Source organism: Sitophilus oryzae, unplaced genomic scaffold (genome assembly GCF_002938485.1).
Source record: "Sitophilus oryzae breed Bouriz unplaced genomic scaffold, Soryzae_2.0 scaffold_1081_pilon_pilon, whole genome shotgun sequence".
NCBI classification, from domain to species: domain Eukaryota; kingdom Metazoa; phylum Arthropoda; class Insecta; order Coleoptera; family Curculionidae; genus Sitophilus; species Sitophilus oryzae.
The window spans coordinates 871,897-898,792 of NW_022145706.1; the positions used below are offsets into that span (position 1 = coordinate 871,897).

Sequence of the window (26,896 nt, forward strand, 5' to 3'; positions counted from 1 at the left end):
TTGTTTAAAATCCTAATTCACAGAAATACAAAACTAATATGGCGTCTAAGTCGCGTTTTATCCTAAATTGGGATAATTATAGTAAAAATATTAGTTTTATGATTTAGAGACATATGTCAGATGGCAGTGAAGGAAAACAAAACAAAAGTATTTAAGTGTGGAGGATGTTTGAAGATCATAATTATTGAAACACTTTAACCGACTCTGTAACTCGTCACCCAAGGCAAAATAGTTAAACGCAAACAACTTTATTGATAAATGTATTGTTTCTACTTTGAAAAATACTAATGGGCCTTAAAATTAAAGAAGTTTTAAAAATTTTCTTGAGTTTTTTTTTTAGTAAAATGAGAATAATTTATTCGCAGTCGAAAAAATTGTTTCCGCGTGTTTTTTAGGGCCAAATATTTCAAGTTAATGTATTCAAAAAGCAGGAATTGCTATTTTAGGAACGAAACATTTTCTTATTTAACAACATGGCGGCTTTCACTTTGTTGTTTTGGAGATTAAGATGGAGTTGTTCGAGTAGTCGCATACTGGACTAATAAAGTCGCAGTTCGGCCTTAACAGGTAGTATACTAGTCGCAAGATTGCCTAATTTAGTCATCCTAGAGTCTAGCTTGTGCCGCCCTCTATAATCTAAATAAACGAGGGAGTGGATAAACTATCGGTATTATATGTCGATGTATATTTAAATTTAGTTTTATATGTACCTTTCTTATATCCCATTTTAATTAAGTTTTTTTTTATAAAAACAAAAACAGCACAGAACTGTCTGACTGAACAGAACAATGAAGTGAAAATGTAAGATTTAAGGTTATGGTTCAATACAGTTGCAAAAAGGTAGTGACTCGACGTCCTACCAACGTAAGAATAAGGAAATCTAAACAACGTTGGAATTAATAAAACAGACGACGTTTGCATAACGTTGGAATAGGTCCTGAAACTGACGTCGGAAAACTCTATATTGTCCAACGTTGTAACTACGTTGCCCGAATCACCTAAAGATCACAAGCAAAAAAGATTACAAGACAACGTTTATTCGACGTCGCAGAAGCTTCTACTTTGCTGTAGTACTAGTCCAACGTCGGCACAACGTTATAAAAACGTTTAAATTTATTTTAATACCTAAGGTAGGGAGCTAACTATTTTTTGTAACTAATCCAACGTTGTGTTTAGTAAACATGTGGTCGCAAGTCGTGAAAATGCTACTTGGGATATTAGATTAAATTTAGAAGAAAGAAAACCCAGAAAGAATCCAGTGGTTGTCAAAATTTAAGCAAAAAATCATTTTTTTTAATTTTCAAAGTAGAACGTCTCAGTTATTTTGGCCTTATTTGAAAAACGGTAAAGAGAAAATATGTTTCTTTTATCGAGATCTACCAGCCCTAAAAATATTTGCAGTTATTTAGGACCCACCCTGTTGTGTTGTCTGTCAAAATCTTCTCTGACCGGTTGGACATAGTTTATTGAAGCACGCAGTACAACACAAATGCGCGCTTTTTTGTACATACATTTATTTAAAATTATTCAATCGATTATTACATTTTTTAAGGATGACAAAATGCTCGAAAATATATTTGATATTCATTTATTTTGATTTATTCGTCTATGTTATTGTCTGGTAGACATTGGCCTAGATTTTATAAAAAAACTATACTTCCTCATTTAGATAGTTGATAATTTGCGAATTTATGAAGAGTCACTACACCTACTATATTATATGATTCTTTTTAGTTAAAAGAAATAAGAAAAAAGCTACAAATCACATATTATGTTTATTGAGTTTGTGAGAGATTAGATTACACAGGGTATCTCTCTTGAATAAGTGCATTTATATTAAAGGATAGTTCTGGAAAGAATAAACACATTTTCTTTTTACTATTTTTAAAACAAATTAAGGATAACCGAGTTGTTTAACTGTGAATATATAAAATAATAACGGCTCACACGTTAAGGTTTGTTTTTTCAGTTTACCTACTTGAAAATAAGTGTAAAAATGTATAGTGCGTTTTTCTAGAACTATTAATAATGCTACTGATATAATTAACATTAGTTGTCGTAATTTATTGTGTACAAAAACAGAAAAGGTGGCAACACTGTAAGGCTTCGATACACCGTCAGATTGGATTTAAAGAAAAGAAGAGACTAGATTCAAAGAAAATATATAAAAGTAGGCAACGCTGTGCCAATCAAGCTTAATCACGTGACTAAAAGTTTATTTAGTGTGAACTGTATTAACAAAAAAATATAATAGTAACATTTTTTTTGTAAATACGCCACTGTAAGTCTCTGTGACGCAAGAATCTTATATGTCAAAATAACTCGTTAATTTGTTTATATATTTAACACAGAAACATAATATAAAAAATTGTAAAATACAGGATTACTTGCCCTATTAAAATTATTGTGTTGTTTACTTTAAATATATCTAATTAAAAATGTAATAATTATTTATTTGAAACGTTTATCTAATTATAGTAATTATTTTGAAATTGTTGGTGATTAATTTTATCGTTTATTTGTTTGGATGATTAAATAAATTAAATATCAATTCTGTCACACCATATGTGGTTGTTGTCTCGCCTATCATATTAATTGTTTATTTACCAAAATCAAATATGAGTTTAATTTTATATAAATATTGTTTAAAATTATTATTTTTTTTATATTTTTTTTATAATTTATATTTTTTAATTAGTGTAAATTGTATAAAATTTGAGGCAACAATTTAGACCCTCGTTTGGTATAACTAATAATATGTCAATAATTTTTTTAAAAGAAAATAAAATGGTACATATGGAATTTTTCGTTTGAATTAAAAGGTTCTATTTTTAAAATAAAGATTGAAAATCAGGATGTTTGAAGTTGTTTGGACTGATAGACTTGAAGTATTTTTTGGCGTCGGGTTATAAATCAAACCACTCACGCGATTCAATCGACTTTTCGACGCTTTTATAACTGTTTATAGTTTTATAACACATGAAAAACAAAAATACTGTTTACAAAAAGATTATATACCATATGATGTGATAAACCAAGCAAAAAAATGTGACCGATGTAAAGCCCCATACTCACACTTCGCTCCTTCCTCGCGTTACTTCCTCGCGTCCCTTCGTTCAAAAATCATATATTTACTATGGGAAAATGTAGATTTTATGCGACTGTGTGTTCCTTCCTCCTTCGTCAAAACGCTACTTCGTCTGTTTACTTCCTCGAAACGGTCCTTCCACGTACTGTCGGTTTTTGGAGGAAGTAGCAAAGGAATTATCACGAACACAAAAAAATATTAAAATATATAAAATATTTAAATCGATCTTGGATTTCATTCGTAGTTTTTATTTTTGTTTTTTTTTTTTGACACGACAAAGAATTGCAGTTTTATAAAATAAAAATTATGCGCCTTTCGGACTTTTTAAAAATTCTAGAGGTTACTAGATATTTCGTATTAAACATGTAGCTGCTATATTAAAAATATTTTGTGGTGTGTTGTTGCTGACTAATTTCCAAGCATCGAATAGACGAAGGAAGGAAGCGAAGGGACGAAGGAACGCGAGGAAGTAACGCGAGGAAGTAAGGCGAGGAAGGAGCGAAGTGTGAGTATGGGGCTTAAGGCACATAATTTTTAAGGCCTAAGGTCTGTTGTCCACACGTGTCAATCATGTTCCAGTTCCGTCGCTGTACCGTCTCAGTCTTATTCAGTTAAAACCATGTGACTTTTTACTAATAAAAAAATTGCACAAAAATTCTTGACGGTTCAGGTTTTTTTATATTTCTGTTTTAGTCGCGAAATACCCAAATTATTCTTAGATATTAGAAGATTATATCTACTAAATTTTTATCTATCTAAATACAGTAATATTACCACACTAGTTAACAGTCTTTTCAGGTAAGTTCTTCATTGCGATTTAACTCATTCTTTACTTAAGAAAATGTATGATGACAGACAATGGTATTTTATATTAAAATGAATAATGAATGGTATGGTTTGTTTTTTAAAACTGTTAATCATTTTGACTAATTAAGACCTGTTTAAAATACACAAAAACACTAAAGGATAATGTAAATGTAATTAATTAAATGACAATTGAAAAGAAATGCAAATCGTTGATTAAGTTCGAAATTTAATTTGTTAATGGTTAAGAGTCCATTTCACTAGTCTAAAAAAGTAGCAAAAGCGTTAGTTCAAGTAGCAAAAGCGTTAGTCGAAAAAAACAAATTTCGGCTATTTTGAAAATTGTCCCTAATTCCATTATAATCTATTTTCGACAAAAAGTTTTCACATAAAAGTTATAGATAATCACATTCTTAATGAGACTGTGTCCTCCGTTTTTTCTAAAGCCTGTCATTTTTGACATATGACACAAACATATGTTTTTTTTAAATGGAAACCATAGTTGGCCATGACTTCATAAAAAGCGCCATTTTTTAAGCTTTTCAGCGATATAAGCTATAATATGTTTTCTTCTACAACTTTTATCTGAAAACTTTTCGTCTAAAATAGCTAATAATGGAATTAGGGACAATTTTTAAAATAACCGAAATTTGTTTTTTTTGAAATATCTAGTAAGCCATAAACTTTTTCAAAATTCTGAAAGGTGCATATTTGTAATCCCACAAAACTGCAATTCTTTCCCCATTTAACCGACTCTTTATCTCCAGTAGTTTCCGAGATACCCATAGAGAACATCGTAGGAAACTCACCCTGTATAATATCAGTTATTCGTCATCCGCAAAATAAACATCTATCTGCATCAGTTCAATATTGTTTCAAAAATAATATATAATAATAGGTAATCTTAAATTTAAACGTCTATGCAATTAATCTATATAAACAAAGCAGCTCTGATGCCTCCTCATTGTTTTCATCATAATAAACTTGCATTTTTTGACTTCATTGTTCACTTATGATATACATTATTGTAAACAGCAACGTTCTATATTCGGAATTTTCAACAAATATTAGTAGATATTAATTTATATAAATGAAACGTTTAACAACGACACAAATTATTATTTTTTTTTTTTCATTTTATCTTGCAGCAAATATTTAAATTATTTTCTTTAAGTGTAACGCAATTGCATTTGTCCAAAGGATCAGGGAAGAAAGACGAAAAATCGCAAAAAAAAAACGATTTTCTTGTAAATTAAAATGGCAGACAACTGTCACTGTATCTTCTTGCTGGACAGATTTTACTTGACAATTTCAAGGGGTAATGTCTCAATGATGGTTAGGAATGGTTAAAAGAATAGTTTTAAAGATACAGGATATTAAAGCTTTTTTAAAAAATCGTTTCTTTTGTAATTACCTTAAATACCATTTTTTTATTTGTTGTAGGTAGCACTGAACATCAATGTTATAAATTGTAAGTTATTATCAAGAAGTATTTTAAAGGTTGTCGCCCACTAGAACGCGGCGCGGCGCGGCGCGGCGCTGGGAAGAGATTTTTTTCCGGCTGCGAAGGGACGGCGCCCACTATAGCGCGCTTTTGAAACGCGGCAACGCTATTTAGTTATAGTCGAAGTGTTTTTTACTTACTGTAGTTTAGTTTTTAAAGCAATGAGTTCAAGTACGGACGAAAGCGTATTTTTTGTGCTCTTCTAACAGAGGAAATGGAAGAGGGGGTGAGGAAAAGTTTGGACTCATACGATTAACAGAAAAAGAAAGAAGTTTGGAGAATTTTACCATCTTTTTCCAGATTTAATAAAAGACAAAATCATTTTTTTCAGTATTACAAAATATAAAGGAAACATTTTACGCACTCCTCAATTGAGGGTTTTAGAAGAAAAAACACCGGGTATATCTACTCATCATATTTTTTCAGAAGAGACAAATTACTAATATTTTTGATAATTCTTATTTATTCTGATGTGTATATTAGTTATGTGGTCAAAAAAACCCTGATCTTTTTTATATATTTAGGTAATTAGAATTTAAAAATTGGAGATTGTCACTTTTGTTAAAAAGTGGAGATTGCCAGTTTTGCCTCTACACCCCTCAATTATATTAAATCTTTGATAGAAAGGCATTTCGTCCATCTGTCTCTAGTCAGGGAAGACTAAAAAATATATCATATTCCTTTATGAAAATCGATTTGCCTAATTTACCTTTAAAAATACAATTCTGCTATTGATACATATCACTAGTTCCTAGTCAAAAAGCCAACTGAAAAGACTCGAATGCAAAATTATTCCCCTTGTGAGTACGCACACTGCAACGCGCCGAAACGTGGGAGACGGAAAAAAGTTGCTAGAGAAGTCTTCCGACTTCTTGACGGAAATCCCGCGGCGCGCTTCTGCGCTGCGCGCTCTAATGTGCGTTGGTCCATTTAAATACATGGCAAGCAGACAAAAGAAATTTCCACATGGCGCCGCGCCGCGTCGCGCCGCGGTCTAGTGGGCGACAACCTTAATACTTTTCCAGTTAAGTTTTAAGTTTCCAGTTGCAAACTGATATATAATATAAAGCATATTCAAGCATATGATACAAGAGAAAAAAATCGTATTTTTGGTTGCCTTCACCTATGCAGTGTAGAGATGAGGAGAAATATCTCTTATAGGATTTTATTTGAGAAAGTGGTCACAAAAATGGAAAGAATAAGGTTTCACCAAATAACCACAGTGGCGCTAATGGCGCATAAATCTAAAAAATGAAAAGTATAGATAAAAGAATAAAAGTAACATAACCAAACATTACCCAAAAAAGGTTTGTTTTTATTTTTTAGAATATAAAACAATTATTTTTATATATTAAAAGCCCAGTCTATTGCTGCTGAATAAAAATCGATAATTTATTTTATGTGACATGAAAATAAAATTTGTTTTTTTTTGAAACCCGCGCCTTCACGTCATATATTTATCTCTTTTGAATCATTTCCTGTTCTAAAAATTTTCGGCGCATATTTTAATTTTTTTTGGTTTTTGCTACAGCAGCGCCATCTTAAGTCTTCCCTTTTTTATGACCATTTTTAATGCACGAAGATATTTCTCCTTACCTCTACACTCCATACCTTCTACCTAAAAAAATATATAAAAATTGGAAGAAAATTCACTAAATAGCAAGAAAGAAAATAAGCGGCATCAATAAAAAACATACATCATCAAAGCCTAATACTTTTTAGACTAATTTTAGTTTCAAGTAGGTAATTAAATTAAACATGATCGGAATTTAGATGTGTAAATAAAATAAACTGAAACGTTATCAGATGACTAAACCATCAAATAAGTGCGGTGACGCTAGGGCGAATTCCCATTGATTTGATTGCTATACATATATCGAAATCGTATGATATTGCGAGTTGTTTGCCAACAACAAATAAGTATCTCAATGATTTACTAATTATTATCTACTAAAATTTAATCACCATTAAATAAATTAAATTTATTTATTTTGACACTCTCTTATGCATCCAATTGGCGATAATTTGCGATAATACCCGATCTTTCAATGGAGGTGTTTTATCGTTATTAGTATTATTGGCGATATCCGATATACACAAATTTATAATTAACTTCTTAAAAATTCATTTTAAACCACGGGTCAACGGTACTGAAACATAATTTGACGTATTTTTAATTTATATCTATTTGAAAATTCTAGTTTGCAGAAATCGTGAACTATTGTATATATGTTTTCTAAGCTACATTCCTGTTTCAAGTTTTTCTCTAGAATAAAATAAGCTACTTTTATTCATCACTTTAAAAATTTACGTGTAATTTTCTATAAAAATTATTCCGTTATCTGATATCGAACCATCAAATCGAGATAAAATTATTTGGTTTGCGGTGACGCCGCTGGTTATGCTCTAATTCTCACGTCAGTGTCGTACGACATTACGAGTTGTTTGCCAATAAACAATGATTAACGGCGTTTTCCATGTAGCTTCATTATTTAATTACCAATATCTGATCTTTTTGGTTTGTCTCTATTTGACACAAAATTATCGGATATTGATATTACTTTCATTGAAGTAGTGTGAGCATGTTTCATAGTATCTGAAACATTTCAAAAATATATTATACAATATTACAATATTAATTTTTTTTCAGTTTACAATTAAATCGATTTTGTCACGAGTAATTTCAATGTATGTGTTCAATTAATTCTTCTTTGGTATTTCCACATTCTATATAAAAAATAATCCTCAACCATTTGCTTATAGCTTTTTCAATAAAAAAAAATTATACAGTATTTATATTCCGAAACGACGACTATGAATTTTCAATTTGCATGATATTTGGAAAAAAAACACGCTGGTCGTACTAATACATAAAATGAACTGATTCTTAAGAATTCGTACGAATTTACATTCAGTGTAAAACATTGTCAAATTTTGTTAATGCAAAATTGTTACTTAAAGAAGAACCAGTCCAGTTCTGACCTTCAAATATTTTCCTACAGAAATTAGTCAGTTTTAAACTAGCCATGTGCCTAGAATAAATTAAAGTTTAAAAAGATTGAACGAATCTAGATTTTGTTTATTTGAAGGTTGAATATCCCAAACAGAACATTAGTGAATTTTATTCATTATCATTAAAGAAAAAATATTTGACGTCGCGCTTGAACGATAGGTACCCTAGATATTTACAAATTAATGAATGTCATTTTAATGGTGACATTTTATACCTTCACAACTTTATATACATATGTTTCTGGAAGCTTTGGTAAGTATTTTTTAGAGTTGAGTACTAAAAAATCATGATTTAAAACACAATATGAACATTTCCTTTCAGGAGATAATTATAGGCAAATAGTTTTCCAAAGGTTTTTTCTGGATACAAAATATTTTCTTACTCCTCAATAAAACAGCCCACTGAAAAGTAAGCTATTGATTCTATTTAGTATATATAGGTACCTACCTATAGCCAGATTGCAAATAATTACTTAATCCATATAAATACAAGGTGTCCCTTCCGAAAACAAGTTTAATTTATACCAGGTGCGTCTCAAAAGTGGCTCATCACCCCCTATAACTTTTTTATTTTTAGAAATAAAAAAAGAAATTTGGTATGTTAGTATATGACATAAATTAGGATTGATTGACATATTCAATTCATTTCGGTCACTTCCTCTTTCACCGGAAATGATTACAATTTCTGATTTTTAAATGGCACTTCGGTATTTTTTTACTTTATTCGAGAGAAAATGACACTCTCAATAGAATGACATTAAACTGTCAAATTTATTTTTCCAATACTCCTTGATTAAAAATTAGTGTTTTTAACACAACCATATGGCACTCTAAATTTAAATTTAAAATACAATATTTTTTAATGAGTGTCATTTTCTATCGAATAAAGTACAACAATACCGAGGGTGCCATTTAAAAATCATAAGTTGTAGAGGTATTAAAATATTCTTTGGTTGTAGTCATTTCCGGTGAAACAGGAAGTGACCGTAAACAATTGGATACTTCAATCCATCCTAATTTATGTCATATACTAATATACCAAGTCATACCATATTATGTATTTATGTTCTTCTCAAAAAAAAATGGTTATTTGAAATGAAATCCTATAAACTATATGCCTAAGATTTGCCTTTTTTCCAAAAAATTACTATGATTTTTTTTCTTTGTGAACTTCACCTTGGACAAATAGATCCATTTTTTCGGTTTTAATCTAAATATCTAGTTCACCTTAAAGCTAACATCGACCGTGACCATTTTTTTATGCGATCAAATTTAAATAAAGAAATCAGCGCTAAAACTGGCTAAACTTTATACAGCTACTATATAAATTAAAACCTACATTTTTTAATTGAACAGAAAGTGTTACTAAATAGTACAAATATAGTAATCTAAAAATACTACTTGTTGACATTTCAACACATAAGTAGTCCATTATCCAAAATTTTTGGTTTTTTGCCAAAGAGATTTGTCGTGCCAAATTTGTAACTTCCTTTAAGTTATCGACTAAAAAAATTCCGTTATATCCTTTAGATTAAAATATACTTTGTTTAAAAATACTCTTCTGAATGATGTAGTCAAATATACAAGGTGACTATTTAAAAAGTACTACTTTTTCCTTTTTCACCAAATTTTATTAGACCTTTTTGCTTAAAAATTTAGGGAATATTATAACTTGCAAATATTCTCAGGACTGTTAGATCTCGATAAAAGAAACATATTTTCTCTCTACCGTTTTTCAAATAAGTCCAAAATAACCGAGATCTGCTACTTTGAAATTTAAAAAAAAATATTTTTCGCTTACATTTTGAGAACCGCTGGATCTTTTCTGGGTTTTCTTTCTTGTAAATTTAATCCACTAGCTATGTTGCCATATTATGAAGATATTATGTTTTTTAACTAAAAATTCCAAATTTTAAAAACAATTTTCAAAAAAACTTCATAGGCATGTTACTGGGTTCGAAATGTACCACCCCTAAAATATTTGCACTTATTTAAGACTCACCCTGTATATAAGGGTAACGAGTAGTTTATATCAAAAATAAAAATCCTCAGAGACACGTCCAGACAAAATCAAATTCTGAAAACAAAATCCAAAAAAAATAGTTTTTCCTATTTTTGAGACAAAAAATATATATTTATTGATGGGGTTTCCTTTTTTATTTTTAAGTAATTGAGTTAATTTTTAAGTAAAATATAATGTCTTCAGTTCCAGAAAGGATTCTTGATTTGAGGTATCCGTCAAATTATGCTGAGGATCATTCCAAAGTGATATGTTCTGCAGAAGAAGTATATCCGAAACCTGAATTAAGGCTGTACCTAAATGGCAGGTAAATAAGTATTTTATTTTATTAACAATCTCATGGGGTAAATTTTACGTTACTGGCTTTTTATAATGTTGAAAATCACATTATCTACCTTGTAACTCTCATTTCCTTTGAAAATTTTCCTCGCTGTTGTGATGAATCGGTTTTTAGAAAAGAAATTAAAATTTTTAAATAAATTATTCTATAATTATTAAATCAGAAAATACAGGATGGTCCGAACTGTATTCCGGAAACGTTGGCAGCATATTCTGCAGATAAAATAAAGTAAAAAAGTTCGTATAAATGTATGTCCTTAGTCTCAGAGATATAAGTGTATGTCCTTAGTCTCAGAGATACACGAGATATAAATGTATGTCCTTAGTCTCAGAGATACACAGGGCCTATCTTTCACCTGGTCGGGCCCTAGAATTTTTTTTTTAGAATTTAGAATGAGTGGGAGGGGGGTTAATCACTTCGACCTTACAGATCCAATGTGTCCCCCTTTCTTGAATCATAACTCATCATACAGTCCCAGGGCTTTGACAAAAGCCAGTATCTGGGACGGTTTTATAGAGGGTAGTTCTCCATCTCCAATATCAGTCGTACCAAAGTTCATGGCACAAATGGTTGTCGTCTCGGCGCACTCAGTGATGAGGTATACTGGTGTTTCACCATCTTCCCCACAGAATCCGCATTCGCCGTTTCTTCTTAGTTTCAATCTACTGAGGTGTTCATTGAGGAGACAGTGTCCTGTTAAAAACCCCGTGACAATCCGAAGATTGTTCTTACTCAGACCCAGGAAGATCTGTGATTTTTCTTGATCATAAGCCCTCAGAAACTTCTTCGAATGTCTTAGACCATTGCAAGATTTCCATTCCAGGTTGCGGATGGAATCTTCCAAGTTCTTGAGTTCCGCCTTGAGTTGGTTACCACTTGGAAAGCAGAACGGTTCTGGTCCAGTTAGTGGAGTGTTCGCTCCTTTCCTAGCTAGATAGGAAATATAATAAGTCGGGCCCTAAGGCCCAAGCAAAATTTCGGGCTCTTTTTTCCAATAAAATTCAAAAATTCTCTTGTTAGTTTGGGTTAAAAAAATAAAACAATTATTTTTATTTTTTTAATAATTTAAAAAAATAAATAAACATTATTATATTCAACAAAATAAATAATGAAAAAAAATAAATCATATCAATCTAAAGCTTATTTTATTTAATTCTATTTTCCTCATCAGAGGTAACTGTTTTTTTTCTCTGCTATGTAAATTTACATTTGAAATTATGAACATTTTACAACCTTTAACGGGCCTCCCAGACCACCGGGCCTTATGGGCCTTATGGTAAAATAGGCCCTGGAGATACAGGGTGTAGAATTTTCATTTTTATTTCCAATTTTTCCAAATAATTTCTGAAGTAACGTCAATATTTCGATAAAAATTGGCATCTGGAAGTTTTTTGATATGAGAAATTTGATTTTGATGTCAATATGACTCCTACTGGTAGAGGGCACCATCTACATATTTTTTCACTGGTTTGAAGAGTAATAACTTTTCGTCCGTACCTGTATAAAACTACTGAGTGAAAAAATATACATTTTCGTGATTTTTGATGTAAAAAATATCTCTTGGTAAAAATCGCTATACGAGCAACCGTTCCCAAGATATTTAGAATGGAAATAGTCAATACGTCATTATTGACAAAAAAAATATGTTGAGTAGATACAGTACGTCTGCTGGATCTGTGTCTATGAAAGGAATGCGGACAAAAAACATTTAAATAAACAGCAATATATCTTATACGTCGACTTGACAAGTACGTCACCGCAAATCGCGCCGCCCAATCACTTTATTGGCTACTTGCAAATTTGTGGAATTTTTATTGATGGGACGCGTCGTCTAATTTTTTACGAAAAACATCGAGAGAATATCGTTTCCCCTCTCACGGATACCCCGTAGCTACAGAACGGACAGACGTACTGTAGTTATTTGACTGAAATGATAAATTTGGGAACTTTTAACTTTTTAAATTAATCATAAATTTTTCTTCCAAAAACGATGATAAAACAGTTTTTCTTAAACTTTTGGCATAAAAATATTTCAAATTTATGATTTTAGTCTAATAACTATTTAGTCAACGCATGTTTAATTTATGTCAATGATGACAGGAATGGATAAATTAGGTTTCAAATATCTCCAGAACCGTTAAGCTTGATTTTCATGCATCCGTTGTCCGACGATACGTTGATACGATATTAATTTTATTGGTTGAATTATAGGCTTCGATTGGTTAACCGTTTCTAACTAATCAAAGTCTTTAAATTCAACCAATAAAATTAATATCGTACCAACGTATCATCGGATAACGGATGCATGAAAATCAAGCTTTACTCGTAGCGATTTTTACCAATAGACATTTTTTACGTAAAAAAACGTCGTAAATGTATATTTTTTTACTCATAATTTTTATACAGGTACGGACAAACAGTTACTAAACTTCAAACCATTTAAAAAATATGTATAGGTGACCCCCCTAAAAGTAAGAGTCACACTGACATCAAAAACAAATTTCTCATGTCAAAATACTCTGAGACACCAATTTTCATTCATATATTGACGTTATATACTTTAGAAATTATTTGGAAAAAATTGAAATAAAAATTTCCACTTTAGGACATACAAACTTTTTTACTTATTTTTAACTGCAGAATATGCTACCGAAGTTTTCGTGATACAGTTCAGACCACCCTGTATATTAGTTTGCTATATTAAATTTGGTAATCAGACATTTTTTTAGCCAACCATACCAATAGATATGGTATTCAGATCGGCAAAAAAAAGTTTTTTTTAATTTCACTCAAAATGAGTTATTTCGGTCATAAATGACCTAAATTCAAAATATTTTCATGGTGTCTGTCTGTCTGTCTGTTTGTCTGTCCATCTGTCCGTCCGTCTGTCTGTCTATCTGTCTGTCTGTCTGTCCGTCTGTAACACGATAACTGCATAGAGAAGCTGAATAAATTAGGCAAAGAAAACAAAGTCCTCCTACACTGGGTGCCTGCTCACCAAGGGATAGAAGGCAATGAAAAAGCAAATAATCTAGCTAGGAAAGGAGTGAACACTCCACTAACTGGACCAGAACCGTTCTGCTTTCCAAGTGGTAACCAACTCAAGGCGGAACTCAAGAACTTGGAAGATTCCATCCGCAACCTGGAATGGAAATCTTGCAATGGTCTAAGACACTCGAAGAAGTTTCTGAGGGCTTATGATCAAGAAAAATCACAGATCTTCCTGGGTCTGAGTAAGAACAATCTTCGGATTGTCACGGGGTTTTTAACAGGACACTGTCTCCTCAATGAACACCTCAGTAGATTGAAACTAAGAAGAAACGGCGAATGCAGATTCTATGGGGAAGATGGTGAAACACCAGTACACCTCATCACTGAATGCGCCGAGACGACAACCATTCGTGCCATGAATTTTGGTACGACTGATATTGGAGATGGAGAACTACCCTCTATAAAACCGTCCCAGATACTGGCTTTTGTCAAAGCCCTGGGACTGTATGATGAGTTATGATTCAAGAAAGGGGGACACAATGGATCTGTAAGGTCGACGTGATTAACCCCCCTCCCACTCATTCTAAATTCTAAAAAATTCTAAACACGATAACTCAAAAACCGCTAAACCGAGTTTAACCAAATTGGCACAAATATACTGTGGCACCCGAGAATCTGGCCATTAGATATTGGTGGGGGTGGGGGATTGGTAAGGGGGTATGGGAGGAGGTTAAAAATTTTAAAAAATCGTAACTCCAAAATTACAGTAGGTAGCAAAACGCGATTTTCAATTTAAGATTAGGAATAATATTCGCAACAAAATTTGTAATAACATCAAAATCAGTCAAAGTCGCAGTTTTTGAGATAAAAAAAATGGGAAAAATTCCTTTACTTTGAAACTTATAAAAGAACTGCCTACCAACTTTTTATTAACATATTTTAGTGTGGCTGTCTATACGTGCTTCCTGGCGCCAATTTTTCTAATACATGAAAATTACAGTTGGGACTTTGGTTGGGGATTGGAACCTTTGGTGTTCACTACAATACACCAAAATACTTTACTTTTGCACTAGATATGCGTTTCGATAACCATGTTAGTATCATCAGCAGATGATGTATCTCAGTTTTATTCATCTACTGATGATGCTAACATGATTAGTGAAACACGCGTCCAGTACAAAAGTGTTTTGGTGTATTGTGGCAAATTAGTGTTTTATTTTGCTCGAATACATGAACCTTTTAAAGTATCTGTTTTTTGTACAGGTCAGTGTGTGTGAGCTTTTACTTAATAAATTCATTGCTAAATACAAATTTTCTAGTACTTTAATTTGTTCAATATTTTACAACTGAATAATTATATTACGTAGGTACTGAATTGGTATTATTAATTGAAATAATTAGGTACTTATTCCTAAGCAATAAACGAACAATTACCCAATTAGTATAATTTTTAATTAGCTTAATCTAACTTAATTATAAGTACCAGACAAATTTGCTCGCTTAAATAGCTAATGTGCATTTGTCTACGTTCTAGCGAGATTGAAAACACGACAATTAGCATCGAAGTGACGAACAATGGCCTATATTCGATAGAACTGGCGGCCATTGTGGACATTTTGCTGGATGGGACAGAAGTTGTATGCGAATTGACCATTATTCAGGCCAATTACACTGTCAAAAAGGAAGCAATTTATTACAAAGGTACTATATTTATATATCTATATAGCTATCAGTATTATTCATTTATATATCTATATAGCTATCAGTCAAGGATTGACAAAGTCAATTCACTTTTCTATGAAAATTCATATACTTTAGGAAAATGTTTACTCAGATCGGAGTTCAGATCACTAATAATGAATAATAAACTTTTAGAAAAATAAATCAAAGTGAAAACATTTTGATTTACAGATCACGATAACAATATAAAAAATTCTAATTTATTTATTGTCTTTTTTTCAGCAAGGACAGCTGCCAGTTATGGCCACTCTTCACAATTGACATCTTCCAGCATTCTGCATATCTGTCTTTTTTTATTGTATAAGATATTTTTCTAACAAATATTATTTCAAACATTGCTTTAATGCACTTTTGTACGAATTTTGATAAGGCTGTAAGTAGAGTATACAGATACGTCTTTAGATGTAGTAATATTTATGGATAGTTACAGTAAATTATGAGTTATAAGTGATATATTTTATTTATTTTATAGCTATGAAAGTTAGATTACTAGGTTGGATGTTAGTTAAAAATAGTTAGTGGTTAGCCAAAGGATATTTTATTGTACAAAAAATATTAAAGTGTACTTTCATGATTTAATATATTTTTCTTGTAATCGTTTGAGAAGAAAAATAAAGTGTAGGAAAACTAAATCATGTTTTATTCTCAAATTCTTCAGTTTTTATTCTACCTTAGATACAGGTTGTCCCAGAAATAAGTACAGATATTTTTAGGAGTGATAGATCTCGATAAAAGAAATATAGTTTCTCTTTACCGTTTTTCAAATAAGTCCAAAATAAACGAGTTATTTTACTTCAAATTCAAATTTTTCAAAAAATTCCAAACTTTGAAAAAAACTTTTGCGAAAAAAACCTCATAGGCGTGTTTCTGGGGTCGAAATATATTACCAGTTAAAACATCTGCACATATTTCTGAGACATCATGTATAATAATCTCTCAAAGTATGAAAACTAAAGGATTCTCATCAAGACGCGTTTTGATGATAAATTCAACCATATTTTCATATTTTTTAATTTTCGATTGAAGATTGAAGATTGAATTTTTTTCAAAATGAAAATATTAAAAAAGTGTTTTGACGTATCTATAAGTACGATCCTGGGACATACTGTATATTAAGAACGAACAAAAAAATCTCTATCATAAATAATCGAAGACATATAACATTAGCAAGTCGCCTCACAAAAACTGGTCCTCAACCTTATCTTCCGATTTATAACCTTCAAAGGAGGATGCCGATGACTCCCTAGAGATGCCTCTAGATTTTGAAGAGAAATGGTAACAGCAAGATTGGGGGTTTGTGTGGAGTAAGAAAGGTCTTTAACGTAGAAGGGTCGAAATGACAGATAAGCGGAAGTAAATCAGGACAAAAAGGAATTGTCATAATTTGGATATGCTTTTTACTGTTAAATAATCCACATATTAAAAAAAAACAACTGGACGAGAAACAAAAATACCATAAGAATGTGAGAAATTTTATAATAACATTCTTTTAATATATGCCATAAAGATACTCCAAACATAGAAAAAAATATATGTATCATAGATAAACAGTCCCTGCGAGACTCCACGTACAACAATTCACTCTTGATCGAAACGATCATCAAGAAGCTAGAAGTATCGCAGCAGACAAGAAAAAATAATTTGGAAAAAATCGAAATAAAAATGAAAGTTCTACACCCTGTATCTCCGAAACTAAGCCCATTTTAGGACATACAAACTTTTTCACTTATTTTTATCTGAAGAATATGCTGCCGAAGTTTGCGGAATACAGTTCGGACCACCCTGTATTTCAAGAATTGACACGGACTTTTAGTTGAAGTTTCCTTAAACACCAATAATGACACTAATAGTGACCAATCAAACAATCAACCTTCGAATCTATTTCCATCCGCTCCTATAATGCCAATCCTCTCCGTTAAATCTGCATCCCATTAGAGCCACCATACTAATTCGTGAGACTCTATTAGCTCTAACAGAGAGAGCAAAGCTCTGTTACTGCATGTATAAATTAGCCGAAATTCGCTGCCGCTCATCTCGTCATCGCTCTAAGACAGAACGACGTTCCTCTCTCCCGATAGAGCTCTCTGTTTCAACTCTATTGCCTCTCTATCTGTTCCTTATCTCCCACTTGCAGCTTCATTATCTTTTATGCATCGGATACCCGTCTGCTAGTTGACTGGAAACTATTTTAGTTCGTTTGAAACGGTCTCTTATGCAAACTAACTCGATCCAAGATATCGTTGGAGTATATACAGTAGTAGTTGCCAAAGTTTGGAAGGAATCCCTTGATAAAAACAAAGTTGTTTTTAGCTCAGACAAACAATATTAATAGATAAAGCCAAGATATACAATTAGCAAGATGTAAAATGCTCTAGTCTTGCCATTTACTTATTAAAAAATTATTAACGAAACTCGTGTTTGGTTAACTGTTAATGTTAACCTCCCAAGTAGCATTTTCACGACTTGCGACCACATGTTTACTAAACACAACGTTGGATTAGTTACAAAAAATAGTTAGCTCCCTACCTTGGGTATTAAAATAAATTTAAGCGTTTTTATAACGTTGTACCGACGTTGGACTAGTACTACAGCAAAGTAGAAGCTTCTGCGACGTCGAATAAACGTTGTCTTGTAACCTTTTTTGCTTAAGTGATCTTTAGGTGATTCGGACAACGTAGTTACAACGTTGGACAATATAGAGTTTTCCGACGTCAGTTTCAGGACCTATTCCAACGTTATGCAAACGTCGTCTGTTTTACTAATTCCAACGTTGTTTAGATTTCCTTATTCTTACGTTGGTAGGACGTCGAGTCACTACCTTTTTGCAAATGTATTGAACCATAACCTTAAATCTTAAATTTTCACTTCATTGTTCTGTTCAGTCAGACAGTTCAGTGCTGCTTTTGTTTGTATAAAAAAAACTTAATTAAAATGGGACATAAGAAAGGTACATATAAAACTAAATTTAAATATACATCGACATATATTACCGATAGTTTATCCACTCCCTCGTTTATTTAGATTATAGAGGGCGGCACAAGCTAGACTCTAGGATGACTAAATTAGGCAATCTTGCGACTAGTATACTACCTATTAAGGCCGAACTGCGACTTTATTAGTCCAGTATGCGACTACTCGAACTACTCCATCTTAATCTCCAAAACAACAAAGTGAAAGCCGCCATGTTGTTAAATAAGTAAATGTTTCGTTCCTGAAATAGCAATTCCTACTTTTTGAATACATTAACTTGAAATATTTGACTCTAAAAAACACGCGGAAACAATTTTTTCGACTGAGAAAAAATTATTCGCATTTTACTAAAAAAAATTCAAGAAAATTATTGGAACTTCTTTAATTTTAAGGCCCATTAGTATTTTTCAAAGTAGAAACAATACATTTATCAATAAAGTTGTTTGCGTTTAACTTTTTTGCCTTGGGTAACGAGTTACAGAGTCGGTTAAAGTGTTTCAATAATTATGATCTTCAAACATCCTCAACACTTAAATACTTTTGTTTTGTTTTCCTTCACTGCCATCTGACATATGTCTCTAACTAAATCATAAAAATAATATTTTTACTATAATTATCCCAATTTAGGATAAAACGCGACTTAGACGCCATATTAGTTTTGTATTTCTGTGAATTAGGATTTTAAACAACGTTGCAGTTTGTACTAAATTAGGCTTCTAGCCAACGTCGGTATCCAACGTCGTTTCGACCCAAAAATTATTCTCCAAACTAGTGCAGACTAGGGTTGGCACGAGGTTGTGCCGACGTTGCGTCCCGACGTTTGGTCGCGTGACACAATGCTGTCCCGACGTCCAAATGCTGCTTGGGCTGGTTTAATATCTGGATATAGAATCAGAGAGAGAGTTAGGCGACGCGACGTCGAGAATGACGTCGTCAATGTCGACAATGTAGAGAGTTAATAATTTCGTACAAAAATTATAGCTATAGGCATGGTGCATTTCAGTTCCTCCTCCTCCTCCTCCTCCTCCTAGGTGCCTTCTCTGTTGAGGTTGGCGATTAATATGGCATATGACTCTCTGTCCAGAGCTTGGTGAATAAGGGTGTTCCGTCGGTGTGGGTCCAATTTCTTGTGTTACGTAGCCATGATTTCTTTTTCCTCCCTATGCTACGTTTTCCATCGATTTTTCCTTCTATTATGAGCTGTAGGGGAGAATGCCCAACAGTGAGACATTTAATCCCCTTCATTTAAAACGCGTCGAATCCAATTCCCGTTTCGAGAGTAAAACACTACCTATATACCAACTATTTTGTATCAAATATGGAACCTGCAGTGTTGGGAGATATATGTCAACTGCACCCAATACAATTTCTGCAGCGAAAAATAATTTTTAACACGTGCGTTTTCTTCAGTCTATAAGGCAGCACTTAGTTATTTTAATAAATCCATTAGTGGAGCGGTAAGTTTAGAATGGTTTTTTAGAATATACCTCTAAGTTTTTTTGTTCAAGTAGTTTTAGAATAAAATAAATTACAAAATGGCCGACTAGTGTTAATGTCCAGAAGTGAGACAAAATATATTTCCCAACAGTGAGACACTGTCCGACAGACAGTGCACCCGTTAAGACTGGGACATAGGTACCTTTTGGGCACTCGTTGGCATTGTTGAACATGTCTATCATGTTATTGATTGTTATATAACAGAGTTTTTCTTTATTTTAAGTCGAAGTTACATTAACAACAAAAATCTATGAAACTCTTTTTTTTTATTTCGTTAGTTGATTAAGTTAATTATATTTTTAGCACTTGTGTTTATATTTTAAGTTCTTTGCTTAAGAAGACAGCTCTACTTTGTTTTATGCCAAACGCAAATAAATACTCTTAACTATTCTTAAGTAATTAATAAATAGTTATTTGTTTAAAACTTCCTCTGTCTTACTGTTAGACCTTAGGGCCCAACAATGAGACAAATGCAATAATAACAATATTGTTAATTTTAAGACATGTTTTTGTCTCAATGAGAGTAGTTAATTAAACATGTTTAGGAGAGAGTGGTTGCCTTTAAAGTATACTAAAATAGTTTATTTTGATGAAAAAATAAAATATTTTTTACGTTCTTAAAAAAATGTGTCTCACTGTTGGGCATTCTCCCCTATTTCTTCATATTCTGAGTGCCGCATTATATGTCCAAGGTAGGAAGTCTTTTTGATTTTAATTGTGCCTGTTAGGTGTGCACGAGTTTTCATTCTGTTTAAAACTTCACAGTTTGTTGTTCTGGAGGCCCAACTTATCCTCAGCATCCGACGATACATCCACATTTCGAACGCATTAAGGCGTTTGATGTCTTCTTGTTTTAGCATCCATGTTTCGCATCCATATTGAAGTAGGGGCCATATATACAGGGTGGTCCGAACTGTATTCCGGAAACTTCGGCAGCATATTCTGCAGGTAAAAATAAGTAAAAAAGTTCGTATAAATGTATGTCCTAAAATTCTTAGTTTCGAAGATACAGGGTGTAGAAATTTAATTTTTATTTCGTTTTTTTTTTCAAATAATTTCTGAAGTAACGTCAATATTTGGATGAAAATTGGTGTCTGGGAGTTTTTTGATAAGAAATTTGATTTCGATGTCAATATGACTCCTACTTGTAGAGGGCGCCACATACATGTCTTTTAACTGTTTTGAAGAGTAATAACTTTTCGTCCGTACCTGTATAAAACTACTGAGTGAAAAATTATACATTTCCGTGATTTTTTACGTAAAAAATGCCCCTTGTTTAAAATCGCTAAGAGCAACCATTCTCAAGATATTTAGAATGGAAGTAGTCAGTACATGTTCATTATTGACAAAAAATAAATATGTTGAATAGATAGTTATTTTACTGAAATGATAAATTTGAGATTCGTAGCGATTTTTACTAAAAGATCTTTTTTACGTAAAAAACATCGTAAATGCATATTTTTTCACTCGGTAGTTTTATACAGGTAGGGTCGAAAAGTTATTACCCTTCAAACCAGTTAAAACACACGTAGGTAGCTCCCTCTATCAGTAGGAGTCATAGTGACATCAAAATCAAATTTCTCATGTCAAAAAACTCCTAGACACCAATTTTCATCCAAATATTGACGTTACTTCAGAAATTATTTCGAAAAAATCGAAATAAAAATCAAAATTCTCCACCCTGTGTCTCTGAAACTAAGCATTTTAGGACATACGAACTTTTTTACTTATTTTTATCTGAAGAATATGCTGCCAAAGTTTCCGGAATACAGTTCGGACCACCCTGTATATTGGTCGAATGTTTTCTTTAGATAAAGTGGCATTCTAGATTTGAATATGATTCAATTTTTTCCATAGGAAAAGACATATAAAAAGAAAAAACTATCGGATAAAAACGATCTAAAAAATCCAGAGTTTTTTCAAGAATTGACCCCAACACAAAGGTATGGTATAAGGGGAAACCCATGGATACCTATGGATTGAATTGAAACCCATGGAATACCTATGGATTGAATAAATAAAATATTTAATAATTCTGTTTATTGACAACATTAAGAACATTTTACGTAGTTTTACTTATTCCTTTTCTCTGGCAAATCCACTGGAAAGTTACCTTCTTCAATTTGTTCTTCCCATTTTTGAACCCATTCGTTTGGACATATGGCTCTATATACCTTCTTAAACTGGCCACAACAATCGCTTCTATAAATAGAAGATTTTCGTCTCAATAATTAAATGATTCATAAATGATATAGAAGAAGTTGTAAACTTCTGTTCCCAACTTCATTAATTGATGTAAACAAAGCAAAGACTGCAGAACTTTAACTTCTACTTGTAAATAAATACTTATAAAACGATAATATATTCAGAGGCGGATCGTGAATTTGTGGGGCCCTGGGCTGAAACTACTTAGGGGCCTACATAAGTACTCAACTAATAGCCATATCAAAAAACTGTTTCTATAATGATATATTATTATTCTTCTTTACGTGCCGTCTCTTTCGTGGAGGTTGGCGATCACATTGGCAAAATCTTCACGATTCTCGGCTTTCCTTATAAGTTCTTCAAAAGTTAGATGAGTCCAGTTTCTGATGTTTTTCAACCAAGATAGTTTCTTCCTGCCGAGACCTCTCTTTCCTTCAATCTTACCCTTAACTATCAATTGTAAGACGTGGTATTTTTTATTTCTCAATATATGCCCTAAGTATGATGTTTTTCTTATTTTTATTATATTGAGCAATTCTCTTTCTCTGCCTATTCTGCTGTAGACTTCGGTATTTGTGATATGTGGATTTAAGTAACATAAATGTTACTTAAATCTACGCAAGTATTAGTTGTACAAAAGGCGACCTTATTGCTGTGGTAGCAATCTCTTCCAGGCAAACTTTGGGTGAGAGAGAAACCGAAATAGTGATATTTTATAAGAATATAAAAAAACAATAAAACAATTTTATTTATTTACTTATTATGAATTAGTAAAATAAATTGATAGGTAGTAGTCACAGAAATTGACAGTTATTTGGTCATCACATTCCAAGTCTTTAGTTAGATCACAATTTATGGAAAGAAGTGATAAACTATTTAGTCGATGGTTAGACATTGTTGTCCTATATTTATTTTCTACATAGGACATCTTGGAGAAGGAGCGTTCTGCTTTACAGCTAGTGATTGGCAATGTTAAAAAAATCTTTAAAATGGTATAGCAGTTAGGGAACACGTTAATAAGTTTATTTTCATACATGAGCATAAAAATGTCACTGCAAGAGGTGTAAGACTCAGACATAGATTGGAGTAAGTATGATTTTAATTGAATGCACTCATTCACTAAATGCTCGTCTACGTCATCGGGATTGTAATCAATAATATGAAGTGTAATTTCCAAATCTATGTTTTCGATATTTTTGTCTTGCAAATCCATTAAAAATTTGAATTTCTTGCTATATGTCTCATAGACTTGTCTCCTTTTATTTAAATCCATAATCAGCTTATCCAACGCAACTTTTAACGTGTCTCTTTAAATCTTTCTGCGCCGTATACTGAGAATTCACCTGTAGACTTATCTGAAAATTTTGGGATAATGCATCTCTTGTTTATGTAATTTAGTCTATTATTACACTAGTACTTAATTTTTTAGCTTTTTCGTCGTATTCCTGTAACATTTGATCTGATTGATGTCGTATGTTGCTCACAAAGTCTTTTAAAGAAACAATTAACTTGTTGCCTTCACAAATGTCTAAACCAGGGCTCTGTATTTTTTTATTAACTAAATGAAATCTCTCCAAAACTTCTTCCCAAAAGATAATCAAAATTGCAGTCTCGAGTTTCGCCATTTTATTGAATAAATTTCGTGCCTCTTTCCGGAAATCAACTTTCTCAACCTCATTTTCGCTGAAACTTTTGAAAATTTTCATAATGTCATCATAATTATTTTTTAAGGCTTTGACAGCATCATAGTGGCAAGGCCATCTTGTCGGGCTTAAACTTTTAACCTGAATTTTAATTTTATTTCACGATTCAACAGTTCCCACCTATGGGTCTATTGTTTTTCGCGGGGCCTGGGGGCCCCTTGTAACCTCGGGGCCCTGGGCTGCAGCCCAAACAGCCCGTAGGTAGATCCGGCCCTGAATATATTCAATTTTGAATGATATTGTGAATGATTGATACAGAAACAAGTAATCAGTAAACGCTATTTATCAATAGATACCTAAAAATCTATATTTGATACCAATTAAACTTTTAGTTACGTAATCGAGGGCGCGATTTTTAAATTCATTGTTGCCAACAATGGACATATTCGGCGCCGTGCTGACTAACTGAAATTTAAATTTCACGCTGGGGATTCAGAGGTGGTAGCTGTGCTGTACAAAATGTCAAGTTGTCCACATTTATTTATTTCCTGACATTGTCATTCGTTTTGACACTTTAATCACGCTTGACTATAAAGAATTCAAGGACAAATAACACCCGAGAGCAAATTGTTACCATGGCACCAAACAGTGCCGTGGCCATATTTTTTTCTTAACTTTAGCTAGTTGAAGGGATATTTATATTTTTGATAAAAATGTTTTGACTACGCCTATGGTGTAAGCGATGGCATCATACTAATTAATTACGAAAAAAACGTATTAAAATGTTAACAAAAGGTACAAAACTAGTATCGACGTATAGCACACATCAAGTACATATAATATCAGAAAAATAATTATCGAATTCAATAAGAAAACTTTAGAAAACGCTAAAAAGGTGGAGCGGACTGTTTATTTACCTATGAAACGTAACTCCTGGCTCTTTCTTGTCACTGCTGCTTTTACATTTGAAAGCTGAACAACTAATCAGCATTGTAATAAAGTTTATACAAAGTTCACTACACACGAACTATTAAAAATTGCTAAAACTGTCGCTGATGACGTGAAGCGTATCTTAAATTTTTGAAAACGCATTACAAAATGTTATTTAATTTTAATATCATGACTGGATTATTTTGGTCAGATATACCCAATAATAATGAATGGACTGGATCAGTGGATCTTTTCTAGGCTAACGCAGGGCCATGTAAGTGAAATATTAAAAATGGTTCCAGCAAAAGTTTCCCAATTATGACGGGTGATGGCGCTGATGGTCAAAATTTTTGTACAGGGATTTTGCTTACCGACAATACGACGTGAGCTACGACTGGACCAGAACCAATCAGAATGATCAGTCTTTCTTGGACGTTCACCGCGGAAGTGTGTGTTAATTTTTGTTGTGATAAGTGTGGTTGTGTTTGCAGTTTGATTTTTCGGTTTTGATATTATGTTAAAATTAATTTTGAAGTATTGTATCACCTGTTTTTATGTAATAGTACTTTTTTTAGTTCTATGATCTGATATGTTATGATTTGTTAATGTTTGTTTAACAATGTTATACCAAAGAGGTTATACTTAATATATCAATTTGTATAGCCTAACTTTTTTATCAATAAACTTTGTAGATTTTCAGATTATTTAATTCCTTTTGTTTCCATTTGTAATTTTATTATATTAAGACATATTATGTGATTGTTTCACATAATATGTTTTAAAAATGAAATGGCAAATAGCGAATAAAAATAATTAAAATAAAAAAGTGTATTTTACAATTCCCCCCGGCCCCGCACCCCTTTAGCTAACCTGTAAATGTCAGCTATGTCGAGAGATGGCGTTACGAAAATGGAACCGATTTATTATAAGGAACTTGGGCTTCTTTTTCGTTAGTATATTCTGTGGGCTAACGTTAATTCAAGTCACTCTAACCTACCTCTACTTCTTTTATTAATAAATCTAACCCGACCACTATAAAAAAATGATTTCCTATGTATTATCCAATGACCATAATGCATGACAGCCTTTGAAGAAATCTGATGGGTTAAAAATGCAATCAAGCCTAACAGGAAAATTATGCAGTCCTATGTTTAAATTTCCCGCAAAGTTATTCGTTCACATTCAAGTCTTGTCGGAATCGGAAGTCGGGCGGTTTCTAATGGCGTTTTCGATTGGCAGAGCTAGAGCGCACGTGCGCACTCAGTGTAGTTCCATCTTTTATTAATCCACGTAAAAAATAAAAACAACAATAACGTTACGTACAAAACACGGTACGTACATAGTACGTACCGTGGCTGTATGGGGTCCTTTAAGTGCTGTTAAAAAAGGTGAGTTTTGTTTATATAAATAATAACTGTTTATATAATATTTATAATTAATTTTTTTTCCTAAAATATTTTGATTAAAAGAAAATATGTAAAAATAGGCAACGCTGTGCCGGTCAAGGTTAATCACGTGACTAAAAGTTTATTTGATATGAACTATATATAGTTCTGTATTATGTATCATAGTTTGGATATTGTTGGAACTTTCGTTTATATAAAATCAAAGTATTTAAATATAAATTAGTTTTTCTGTTTTTATTATTTGTCTGATATAAATTATAAATATTATATTAATATAGTTACCCTTCTCCTAGAAGTCGCTCGCATTTGTGAAAATCTACGAACATGGTAAAACACCATTTAGTTGCGTTCTGATTCTGAAACCTCGCATCTTGGAGGCATGTTTTAAAATTCGGATCTTCAAGTGACTAAAATTAAAGTATTTAGATATATGTTCTTTTCCTGTACAATTCTTACACCCACCCTAACGGGTTTATCATTACCATTACCGTTACTCATAATTTAGTTTTAAAAAAATAAATTTTAAATATAAAAACAATCAAATGACGTTACATGACTTTATACAAAAAAATTATGTTGACATATTTTACGTTACAGAACGAAAGGTATTGTTGAAATGACGTTTAAAAGTAAATTTTGTCACGTATTTTTTATTCTTTATTAAAATTTATGTGGAATTAACTCTACAATACTAAGAGACATGTCTTATGGAATAGACTATTGCATGTAGTTACAGAAATATCTCA

At 32.1% G+C, this 26,896-nt stretch overlaps 2 protein-coding genes across 3 annotated transcripts in view; one reads left to right on the forward strand and one right to left on the reverse strand.

Annotated features, from left to right (window-relative positions):
- LOC115880527 overlaps positions 1 to 16,110 on the forward strand; it is a 16,531-nt gene extending 421 nt beyond the window's left edge. Inside the window, exons 1-4 of one of the 2 annotated variants that reach the window (XM_030897758.1) lie at positions 8,258 to 8,661; positions 10,615 to 10,735; positions 15,294 to 15,460; positions 15,722 to 16,110. In XM_030897758.1, the coding sequence (XP_030753618.1) occupies positions 8,592 to 8,661; positions 10,615 to 10,735; positions 15,294 to 15,460; positions 15,722 to 15,816 (453 nt within the window). In that variant the 5' untranslated portion in view covers positions 8,258 to 8,591 and the 3' untranslated portion in view covers positions 15,817 to 16,110. Of the gene's footprint in view, positions 1 to 8,257; positions 8,662 to 10,614; positions 10,736 to 15,293; positions 15,461 to 15,721 lie in introns of those variants that run through there. The other variant, XM_030897750.1, reaches the window with a different exon arrangement.
- A 5,865-nt stretch (positions 16,111 to 21,975) lies between these two features.
- Positions 21,976 to 26,759, reverse strand: LOC115880228 (cytochrome c oxidase subunit 6b-2). Its single transcript, XM_030897387.1, has 3 exons — positions 26,613 to 26,759; positions 26,433 to 26,557; positions 21,976 to 22,168 (listed from the first exon to the last, which is right to left on the reverse strand). Exons 1-3 carry the CDS (start codon positions 26,646 to 26,648, stop codon positions 22,039 to 22,041), a joined length of 291 nt encoding a protein of 96 aa, XP_030753247.1. The 5' UTR covers positions 26,649 to 26,759; the 3' UTR covers positions 21,976 to 22,038.
- Positions 26,760 to 26,896: the final 137 nt, after the last annotated feature.

Excerpts from the sequence above, each read along its gene's own strand:
- LOC115880228 (XM_030897387.1), bottom strand. The coding sequence starts at position 26,648 with ATGAGTAACGGTAATGGTAATGATAAACCCGTTAGG. Across the intron at positions 26,558-26,612 it reads GTAATGATAAACCCGTTAGG|TCACTTGAAGATCCGAATTT; the intron begins GTGGGTGTAAGA and ends CTTTAATTTTAG. Across the intron at positions 22,169-26,432 it reads GAGCGACTTCTAGGAGAAGG|AAGCGATTGTTGTGGCCAGT; the intron begins GTAACTATATTA and ends TTCTATTTATAG.